This window comes from Glycine max, chromosome 10, assembly GCF_000004515.6.
Source record: "Glycine max cultivar Williams 82 chromosome 10, Glycine_max_v4.0, whole genome shotgun sequence".
Classification (NCBI taxonomy): domain Eukaryota; kingdom Viridiplantae; phylum Streptophyta; class Magnoliopsida; order Fabales; family Fabaceae; genus Glycine; species Glycine max.
In genome coordinates, this window is record NC_038246.2 from 45942902 (window position 1) to 45954382 (window position 11481).

At 34.8% G+C, this 11481-nt stretch overlaps 2 protein-coding genes across 2 annotated transcripts; one reads left to right on the forward strand and one right to left on the reverse strand.

Moving 5' to 3' along the window:
* Positions 1–1882: 1882 nt before the first annotated feature.
* On the reverse strand, positions 1883–2877 carry LOC100786987 (WD repeat-containing protein 91). Its single transcript, XM_014762771.3, has 4 exons — positions 2794–2877; positions 2610–2718; positions 2021–2133; positions 1883–1942 (listed from the first exon to the last, which is right to left on the reverse strand). The coding sequence occupies exons 1-4, from the start codon at positions 2812–2814 to the stop codon at positions 1883–1885; spliced, it is 303 nt and encodes a 100-aa protein (XP_014618257.3). The 5' UTR covers positions 2815–2877.
* A 2701-nt stretch (positions 2878–5578) lies between these two features.
* LOC100819799 (uncharacterized) lies at positions 5579–6165 on the forward strand. Its single transcript, XM_014763345.3, has 2 exons — positions 5579–5794; positions 6051–6165. The coding sequence occupies exons 1-2, from the start codon at positions 5598–5600 to the stop codon at positions 6163–6165; spliced, it is 312 nt and encodes a 103-aa protein (XP_014618831.3). The 5' UTR covers positions 5579–5597.
* The last annotated feature ends 5316 nt before the right edge of the window (positions 6166–11481 follow it).

The following is an 11481-nucleotide window of genomic DNA, read 5'->3' on the forward strand; positions in this document are numbered from 1 at the left end:
CATATGACAAAAAGGAACTTTTGAAATATTCATTAATCCAAAAAATATATAAGCTATTTGGATAAATAGAATAAAAAAATTGAGAGTTCAAGTCATTTTGCGCGAGTATGGAATTTGTTAACTCGAGACCAAACCAATTGCTTTTAGATTGGAACCTTTCTTACCCAACTACCCGAATCAAACCATTTTTGAGTTGACTGGTTTGAGATTACGAGTCATGCAAATTCCTACTTTTTTATGTGTAAACAAATTTAATAATATGCTTCAATTTTTATTATTGTATTGTACATGGTATGTAAAACAGTAGATTAAAAATTATTTGGATTTTGTTTAAATGAAAAGATTAAATAAAAGAAAAAGTTAAAAAGTAGAATATAATATAAGACATTAAAATTTTCATTTTAAAGAATCTTAAAAAATAAATCATTTAATGAGAAATTGCTTTTAATGATTGATTTATATTGTACTTATCTAAATTCGAAAGGAAAAGAATTAGTATTAATAAAAATAATTTTCTGATAGACAACTAAGAACTAAATTTACGTATGTAATATGAGACCAAACTGACTAGTGACAGTCAATTTTATTAGATTGAAGTTTTTACTCAGAAACAAGTATAAATTAGACATCCAAGCCCATTGCATAAATACGTATATCCTTCCTGCAGACTCAAAAACATACTGACAGTATAAGATCAGTTGGTAACTTTTATCTATCAATCAGTCAATCTAGAGAGAGAGAGTATACTACAACATAAAATCCAATGAAGTCACAAGAAAAAATGATGAAAAACTCCCAAGTTACAACGTGGTGCTATGATAAAGATGTTACTCGGACAGAGTTATCAGCTGATCCAGTCAAGAAAATGGGCAGGGTCGGATGCCAATCCACAGCAGTAATAGGAGCACCGTGCGGAAGTGTTCTCCATCCACTCAAATGACCATGAACCTGACACAAGACAACCAGACACAACAATTCCAGATAATTAACAAGATAACCGGAAATATTCAAAGCCAAAATTTACTGGGTGTAACAAGTCAAACCAATGTATGGATAATTATATAATTATAATCCCTAAAGGCAATGGTCTAATCACAATTCACCACGAATCATCAACCTGGTATATGGGTGCTCTAAATGAACTGGATGTTACCAAGAGTCTCCTCCCATTTGCATCTAATGCCATCTCATGTCTGCAATATTTTGAATCATTGAGGGGGTAACAGAACCTATGGAAGGCAAAAAAAAGGTCATGCTGTGAATTATTTCTTCAAACAAGTATAAAAACAAGGATAGGAGGAACCGGGATAAAAATGCTTTAGAAAGCAAGCCAAATACTCTAAATAAAATATTTACACTTATAATATTGGGACCCCACATCGACTAAAAAAAATATGGCCAATATAGTCATTATAAGACTCGGACAATCCTAACCTTCCAAACCAATTTTATATTATTGAGTTGTTAGACCCAAAGCCCAAATTGTTATTAGGATGTTATAATTCTGTATTAGGAAGTTATCTAGGATTAGGCATTTATATGTTGCATGATAGTTATATATAGGTTGTGTGACTAATTTGTAGAAGGCAATTAAGATGTTAGATTGGAATTTCTGGTATTTTGAAAGAGGAAATTCCTTGTTAGGGAGAAACCCTGTCTTTGTTGAAGTTTGTACTAAAATCTGGCCTAAAAAACCAGATTATTTCTATAATTTATTCATAAATAATGAAGTCTGTTTACTTCTTGAGTCTGATATGACAATCCTCTATTTCATGCATCAAATTTTCCTGCATTTGGCTAATAAAAACTATTTTGAGCCGCACAAAAGAAAAAAGAAACAGTGTACATCTAAGTGTAAGGTGTCAAACTAGAAATATACCTACTAGCTAGAGTCTCTCGACCACAGGATTTGACCTTGATTTTGCAAACTCCACTCAAAAATCTGACAACAAAGAATAAATTAATATAAGTGTACAACCCATTTCACAAGCTGAAATAACATTAAATTTATAATACTTGCCTTCCCATCAGAGCCCAGGCTAAAAATGCTAGTCTCATCTGGTCCAAACAGAATAGAACTGATGGAAGAATCATGTGCTGGCCAGCCAGTGATTTGTAGACCAGCAGACATGTCTTCGACTAGTTAAGGATGACATGATTGTCAAATCATGTGGCCACTGCTAGAACATTCTAAATACATTTATCTTTAAAAAAAATGCACCATTTTATTTCACTGAATAACCGACCCCAATAATCAGAGAATAACCGGGTCCAATAATAAGGAACCTCTAGAGTATAGAAAGCACAAGAAATCCTAGTAAATTGGCAACTCCAGCAAGGGAAGATATAACTTAATAAATGCAACCAATTGTTGAAATTGTGGGGATTTAAGTGTGATGGATATTATTGATAAATAATTAGAAACTAAAGAATTAAGAGAAATTAGAAAGAAATCAAATAACAATAGAAATATGGAAATATGACAATCAAATCAAATGTAATCGGAAATATGTTTAACAGCAACAAAATTACATTATATTTCACTTCACATATTAATCACTAAGTATATCAAACCAAGGAAACAATCAAATGAATAAAATTAAGGATACCAAACATGTGAATCATTCCATCAACGGCAGAAGCTGCCAAAATCTTTCCATTGTGATTAAAGCATAGAGAAGTAATTGCTGGTGGATCTTCTCCAAGAGGAAGGACTGTCTTTATGAAATCCAAAATTAAAAATAGCCATAAAACAACATAAACATAAAACATTTTATACAAAGAAGCACATACCATGGCTTTCCATGTCTTCATGTTCCACACAGTAAGTGAAGCAAAACCCAGGTTGTCAATATAGTTAGAACCAGCCCTATAAAGAAAGTAAGGCCCTCATATTCCTTGATAACATAATATTAACAAAAAATGAACGGTGAAGAACAGAAAGAATGTACATTGAAAGCATAATAAAAGGCAGGATACCCTGACTAATGATATTTAACCATAGTTCATCCTTATGTCCGAAATCAAAACAACAAAACATACATATCATAATAAGACTAACATTTTATTAAAAGTTACAACAGAGGATCAAATCAATAAATTAAATTACTAGTTCAACAAAGAATTCAATATTTAGAAATTTAACAAATACCTTCCAGATGCTGCTACAGACACAAAAATAGGTTCCACAGGACTGCATGATAACTGCTAAATAATAGTGAATTAGTAGTGGAAAATCGGTCTAAAATTAACTTTGAATTAATTATTTAGCAGTTATTTATGCTTTAATTTGGAAAGATTTAATTAATTTTTGAATTTTGATTGCAGATGTGAAAAAGGGAGGTACAACAAGCAAAAAGGGACAAAAATAAAGAAAAAAAGAAGAAAATCAGAAGAAGCCCAAGTCCAGCAAGGCGCTAAGCGCAAGACACGTGCTGAGCGCAAGGTTTCGCACTCAGCGAGACTACGAAGGCCCAAGCCCAAGTTTGCACCTATAAATAAAAGGGTCAGCCTAGGAAAAAAAGAACACCACAGAACCCCCCTCTCCTACGGGTTTCATTTACTCCCTTTCTTTCACCCCCTCCTCTCATTGTAAAGCCCTCATGACCATGAGTGGCTAATCCCCCTAGCTAGGGCCTGGCAGGCCTAAAAAGCCAATGATGTATGGAGCATTTCAAGAGTTATCAATAAAAAGAGGAATTCCCTCCAGGTTCTTTATTTATTTACCGTTCTTTCTTTTTACATCCTGTATCTCTGAACTTGCTTTCTGTTAGGGTTTAGTCCACTCGGGAGAGGGTAAAGCCTAATAAGGGGTAAGGAATGAATACTTCAATCTGTTTTAAGGGTTAGGCCACTCGGGAGAGGGTAACGCTTAAGAGAACACTAAAAGGAGGAAATTATCGGGTTATCTTTTAGAGGGTTTTTCTTCCAGTATCTTTTATCTGCTTTTCTTTCTTGCTTATTCTGCATCTCGGACTTTGTTTTCTGTTAGTCTTTAGGCCACTCGAGAGAGGGTAAAGCCTAATTAGGGGTAAGGAATGAATGCGTGAATCGGTTTTAAGGGTTAGGCTACTCGGGAGAGGGTAACGCTTAATAGAACAATTAAAGAAAGAAATTATTGGGTTAGCATGACTTAATGCCCCAATGCCCATGCTTTAGCAAACATCTAGAATGTAATCCTAATGCATTTAGTTATTGAGTCTTCGCAAAGGGCATTTGGAAGATAGGTAATTAAGGTAGGCTTGTCATCGTGAGGCATCAGGGGCAAGTAGATGGATAGATGTGGGGCAGAATTAGTTCACTGGTATTGATAACAGACAAATCCTGAATCCATATATCTAGGCTGATTAGACTTGTTAGGTTTTAGCAATTTTATTATATAGGTTTTATTTCTCCTTTATTTGAATTTCGTAGAAGTAGTTCTCTTTATCATATCGCAATTTAAATATTTTATCTTCTATTTTGATCTTTCAATCTTTTATCTTTTCTTTTATCTTCTAATTTTACCTTTAAGTATCTTATCTTTTCTTTTCTCTTCTAAGTTTATCTTTAAATATCTTATCTTTTCTTTACTTTATCTTCTATCTTTCTTTATCTTTTATTTTAAATTCTTATCTCTTGCTTTTAAATTGGATTTGCATTAATCTAAGTACAAACAAAGTCGCTGTAGATTCGACACTCGAACTTCCGAGAACTTTACTACTTGTGACGATTTGGTACACTTGCCAATGAGTCAACACTGCACTTTATGTCCAATACACTATAAAACCACAAGTAGGAGAGTTAAAAAGGCAATACACAGAAACCTGGAAAATATACAAGGTTTAAATATGTTTCTGCGAATATAGCCCTTTTTGTTTTTAGTCCTTGCAATTATTTTATTTTTGATCCCTACAATATTCACCATCACTTGTTTTGGTCACTGCCACAACAGTATAGACTAAAAACAAAAACCTTTATATTTTATAGGGACCTAAAAGTAGGGACTAAAAACAAAAACTGCTATCTTTGTAGGAACCATAAACAAAAAATTGTTATATTTTGCAGGGACATAAAACTAAAAACAGATATATTTGCAAAGATGTAAAACATGTTAACAGCAAGTTCACGACAGGGACCAAAAACAACAAACATTGCAAGTTATAAAAAAATTATAGGGACTAAAAACAAAAACTACTATATTTGCATGGACCTTCAACATATTTAGGCCAATATATAATTAGGAAATACCTTGGAAATGCTTCGGTTGTGTTGAGGTCACAGACAACTCTCTTCGCATCCACATTCCATGCCTTAATGCACCCATCGGATGTACCTATAAGAAGCTTTGAGTCCAGGCTTTCAATGAAGCTCAAGAAGCTCTGATCAAAGTTCTATATGAGCAGTGAGTACCACTTGGTTGCCTTGCATTGGATCTCTCTGCTCTTTGCTTGATGACTGCTGAATGGATAGTTAAATAAGAAAATTCAATGTTTTCTAAATTTTCTATATTATTTTACTCAGGATGACAAAAGGCACTTGAATTTGGCTTTTGATTTTGTTCTTAATAGCTGGGTTGTTATTTCTGCAGATTCAAGGATCACAGAAGATGCAGTTACATGATAGCCAATGCACTGGATGAGGATGGTAAATTCACTGCTGCTCAAGTCTCTCGAAAACTTAAGCAGCTTGGTTTATCTCTTCCTCAGAAGAGTTCTGGAGGCAAAATGCACCCAAAGGATGCAGATCTCATGGATCTTTCAAATGATAGGATGGATGAATCTGATGATGAGACATTGGTAACATTGATAAAAAGGTAATGATGTGTTTGGTCTGTAGTTTTACAGACCTGGGGCATTAATACTTCTGCCTGTTTGCAAAATAATATTCACTCATTGCCATGTGTAACTTCTTCCAAAATGCCATATATTGTTTTAAATTTTATACATAAATATATGCTTTAGCTGAATTTCAATACTTTGTCAAATGCAATTTTATTGAGCTGTCTAGATGGATGAGTCTTTCCTAGCTCTCCTCCCTTTAACTATTGTTTAATGTTTATATAAGTTTAGGAAGAAAATGGAGAATGACAAATTATCAAGGGGACAGTTACATGGACAAATCAGTGAGGATAGATTGTCAACAGATGATTCTGATGATGAAATGCTCAGCTCTGTTCTCAAGTAATGTTTCTTTGCCTTTCCGTTTATAGGATCGCCACTTTACTGATCATGATAGTATCATAAATGTATGTCAGGAATTTAGTTTGAGCTGGTGATTCTTCCGGCTCCTGCTTCTATCTGCTTTGACTTGAAAAAAAAATGATGGATTTGTCTCATATGTCAACAATTTTTGTTTTATTTTGAATTAACTATCTTTTATTCCATACTTTCACTTTTCTTTTCTTGGATATTGTTGATTGATGATAATAAATGCGCATATGAGGAATTTAGTATGAACTGTTTATTTTTTTATGTGAAATCTTGTTTCAATGTTAGTTAAGTTTGTATGTAAGGATAGGTTCCTATCTGGTTTAATTTCTTAAAATTAATTACCCATTGCCTATAACTCTTTATCACTTGTAGTTTTAGTTTTATATTCCAGCACTGTTCACACCAGATTTAATTTTCTTTGTAATGGTACAATTTATGGATGTAGAAGAACTAGAAGATCCTCTCTTAAATCAAAGCAAGTTGAGCTTGAAAATATCCAAATTCAGGAGAGCATAATGGGCGATGATTCTTTCAATGAAGGCAAAACAGATGTTTTGGAAAGGTATGCCTTTGTAATCACTATCATTTTTATTTTTGGTAATAGACTTTTATTTAGTGAACAATGTTGTCAATGAGATTCATTTTTGCTGTTATAGACTAATGGCACACTTTTACCACTTAGTTGGAAAAGACTTCTGGTTGCAATAGCACACTTTTGCTAGTTTGATTATTTAGGCTGACAATTGAGTTTATTAACATTCCTGGGTGTTTAATCTATTTGTTGAACTATAAATTGTAGTAACAATTATAGTTATTCAGATGTAAATAAGAATCAAGGGGTGCTTCTCCTAAACTAACACAACAATTGGCTTTATGGAAATAAAGATAATTTTTTTGGTGGTAGATATGATTGCAAAGGAGTATTCGAGTCAGTCACCTAGGTTTTTAGTCTCCTTCGGGGATCTGTTGGCACTGATAAGTGAGCTGCCCCCTCTCCCAATAATTTTTTTTCTGTTGGTGTGCAGTCAGGATTTGAACCCTTGATCACATGCTTAAGAGACCCAAGCTCGGTGTAGCACTTGGTGTACAAAACACAAGTTATTACTATATTTTTCTGTTTAATTGTAGTGGGGTCAAGCAGATTGTGTCTGAAGAGATGTCTTAGTTGATAAATAGTATATTCTGTCTATTTTCTTATCTAACGTAATGTAGTAATATCTATAAAGCAGAGTGGAATTAGAAATATATCGATACAGTTATCTCGGCCTTTTCTATGGACTAATTTGATTTCTTTGGTGGTTGAATTGAATTTGTACTGGCAGGGATAATCGTGTTGATTCTATGAATTCCTCCCAAATAGAACATCAGCAAATGGATGACTTAGCAGATTCAGAAGATGAAGTGGCTGTTAGTGCATTTCCTGACAATGCCAGATCTAGAAGGCAGCTGAGAATGGTGATTGATCCTGAGGATGATGACTGAAGGAAAAAGCATGATTAGGGTCCAGGTTTCTTTATTTTTGCATATATTTTCTACTAAACTGAAGGAGAAAGCATTGATTAGTGAGTGTCGCAAAGACAAGATATCAGGAATTTTACAAGTTTCAACCCTTATTACAATATATCAGTTCTATATTTATAGAGTATAATTATGTGTAACTGTTATAAACTTTCATTAAATCTTGGTCGTCGATGACTTTAGTCTTTAATTTTTATTATCGATAGCTTTGTCTTTTTACCGTGGAAGACTTTGGTATTCGATCTCTACCATTGATGATTTTGTCTTTAATCTTCATTGTCGATGACTTTAATCTTCTATCTCTACTTTTGTCTTTGATGTTCACTATCAATAGCTTTATTTTTTAGGTAAAATTGTAAATTTTGTCCTCCTATTTTATTCAATCATGCAATTTTGGTCCCTAGCCCAGAATTGAACATTGACTATTGCAAAGAAATGCTTACCGTCACGTGTCACGTTCTTATTGGATGATGTCTGTAACGTGTCATGTTCTGATTGGGCAATGACAACAATGCATTTCATTTTCATGAAGTTGACATCCAATTAGAATATAACATGTGATCGTCACCATCCAATAAGAACGTGACATGTGACAGTCAACATTTATTTGTAACAATCAACATTCAATTTTGGACTTGAGGGCAAGATTGCTTGATTGGATAAGATAGGAGGACAAAATTCGTAAATAATTTTAAAGGATAATCAAAATTGAAATTAGAGACAATTAGGGGGACCAAAAATATAATTTTACCTATTTTTTTTATCTTCATTAATATATGATCTTCATTTTTACCAAAATAACAATTTTCAATACAATGGAAAAATAATTTTATTAACATCTATAATAGTGGAAAATATAATTTACATCACCAGCTACAGCTAGCAGCCTAGCACAGTATTCAGCATATATGTGCGTCGACCTGGTCTTTCTTGCTTTGGTCAGAGGGCAGACGCGCGTATTCCCATAATTTTGAATTTTTTTATACTTATTGATCGTCATTGACATAGTAACTCAAAAATTGAGTAAATAGAAATTTTGATCTTTGATCATTTTCTAAATTAGTTTCTATCCTTTTGAAAAATAAAAAATAATCTCTATTTTTCCATAAGTGTTACAAAATGATCATTGTCGTTAAATTCGAAAGTAATCTCGTTAAAGAGGTGTATTATTGGTAATCTTAGTGCCACCCAGACTATCCAACTTTGCTTCCTCTTCTCTCTGGTCACTCTCTCTTCTTCTTATTCTTCTTCATCAAATTTGCCTTTGCCATCTTGAACAACATTTGGTTGACCACCAATTTCTTTCTCCCACAACTCATGTTCAATCAGTTCATTAGAACTTTGCTTAGGCAACAAACACAACTCCCCTAGAACCAAGCAAAGACCCGTGTAGTCCCTACTTACCGTGACCTCCAAGTTGCCCAGAAAATCAAATTGCGGTTTGACTAACATATCCTAAATGCATTTCCTTACATCCACCACATCTGGCCGGTTTCCTGGATTGACATCCAAACATTTACAAAGAATCTGCCTTAGTGACAGATATTCAGAGCCTAGTTTGTCTTCCAAAACAGAACTAACTTTCTCCACCCAGCATGCATAACTAGCAGAGCTATCACCGTCATTCTCTTCCTTCATTTCCAAGGTATTCCAAGGCAGCGCATTTCCAATAAGAAGCCGCAGCAGTACACAAGCCAATGACCATACATCCGAGCCATACCCAGTTGGATATCTCGAATGCCCACTATCCGGAGCAGTGCCCCTCTTGTGCAACAACCCATACAAAACCTCAGGGCTTGCAAAAACCTCATTTTCCAAGCAATCCTTACACATTGCTTCTTCTTCGTGTTCAACGGAAACAACATTCACAAACTTCCTTGCCAGCATCAATGCCTCATTCAAATCAACACAAATCCCACCAAGCTCATCAAAAGAGAAACAAGAAAGCCCCAAACAGCCAGCAACCAACCCTTCCAAATGCAAAGCAACCACAGCTTCACATATACCCTTCCCAATCATTAAAAAACTAAAAATCCCACCTTTATCCAACTCCAAACCACCCTCACTCACAGCAAGAAACCCATTTCCCAATTCACCAAACTTGTTCAAAAAATTACATCTTTGCCTCTCACACACCATATACAGAGGCCCTTCCACCCTTTCACTCCACAAACCATAAACCCTACACATCCTCCCCTGCCTCACGGAAGCTTCTAGAATCTACGCCAACTCCTCCTTCACACCCTCGTTCAACCCCTCCAAACACTTAATCACCCATGCGACATAACTAAACCTAAACTTGGAACGATCCCGAGGAGGGAAACAAACAATGGGAGCAAGACTTACACTACGGTTAACTCCGAAGCAACCCCTACCCTTGGTCGAACTGAACCAGCCAATACAATGATCGTCCGTTAAAACGGCGTCGTGCGGGAGAATCCAATCCTTCTATGTAACATAAAACTCATGGGACGAGAAGGGAGGGTGATAGTAACAAGAATTGGTTGTGGAGCGTTGATTCGATATCTGGGAATGATCAGAGGAAGAGGAAGGGGAAGGGGAGTGTTAGAGGGAGAGTCTGAGGAGGTCAATGTTTTTGGGGAGAGAGGAAGGGCCTTGTTGAGAAGGGTACTTCACGAGTTGGCTGCAGGCGGGGCACCGAATAGTGTCCTGGTACCGCTGCGGAAGCTCCGCGAGGCAAGCTTCGCAGACGGAGTGTCCACATGATAAGACACGAGGAATTGCGTCGCGCTCGTCGAAGGATTGAAGAAATACCGGGCACTCCGGCGACTCCATCGCCGGCGGTGATAACCAGAGCAAGTAACTAAGGTCGAGGCAACACCCCAAACAAATGACTCTCAAACGGCGTCGTTTGTTAAGCAGAGGAAGAGAGAGAGTGAGGGGATTGAAGGGTACTGAAGCCAGGAAAGAAGAGGTCGTTGCCACATGGGTGCTTCCATGAATAAAGACTTGTGATACACATATGACATATGACTTATGATTAATCGTAAAAATTAAATTTTGATGGTAAAAACTTATTTATACAACAGATAAGACTATTTTTTACATTTCAATAGAGATTATATTTTACATTTCAATAGATTAATTTACAAAATATTAAAAACCAAAATACTTATTCACTCTTCAATTATTCGTCAAAAGAAGAAATGAAATAGTCATTTTTTGTGTCCGCGTGTCTGAGAGAGAATACATCAGCATTGCTTTTGAATTGGAAAATAAAACCCACAAATTCTACCGGATTTTGTGACCTTCTTGATGTGCCGAGGAAATTATACTCGGGGTATTTGCAATTCGAGGTGGATGAATTTTGACGAAAAGTAAAAACATTCAATTTAATCATAAAGAAATATTGCCGTTTAAATCGGATTGGTTATTTCGATTTTTATCTTTTTTTTATTTTATTTTTTTTATAAGCGACAACAGTACTTTATTGACAATCAACCAACATATGAATTTTCATTAATTAAAATAAGAAGAAAGTCCCAAACCAATTCATAAAAAAATTGTGACTTTTTTATACTATTTAAGAGACCTTTTTTCCCGTCTAGACCGGCTTGAACCCAAGATTTTTTTGTTAAATAGAAAATAATCTTACATCAATTAATTCATGGATTTGATGGATTTTTAATTATTATTATTATTATTATTATTATTATTATTATTATTATTTAAGAGACTACACTTATTAAATAAAAGGTCAAATACATAGTAAATAAAAATTCATTTTCATAATAAAACTGCCTGATGTAAA

Bases quoted from the DNA above. Each gene is read 5' to 3' on its own strand.
- LOC100786987 (XM_014762771.3), bottom strand. From the start codon at position 2,814: ATGAAGACATGGAAAGCCATG. The intron at 2,719-2,793 runs GTATGTGCTTCT...GATTTCATAAAG, and splicing joins TGAAGACATGGAAAGCCATG to ACAGTCCTTCCTCTTGGAGA. The intron at 1,943-2,020 runs GCAAGTATTATA...CTTTGTTGTCAG, and splicing joins GCCTGGGCTCTGATGGGAAG to ATTTTTGAGTGGAGTTTGCA.
- LOC100819799 (XM_014763345.3), top strand. From the start codon at position 5,598: ATGATAGCCAATGCACTGGATGAGGATGGTAAATTCACTGCTGCTCAA. The intron at 5,795-6,050 runs GTAATGATGTGT...ATATAAGTTTAG, and splicing joins TTGGTAACATTGATAAAAAG to GAAGAAAATGGAGAATGACA.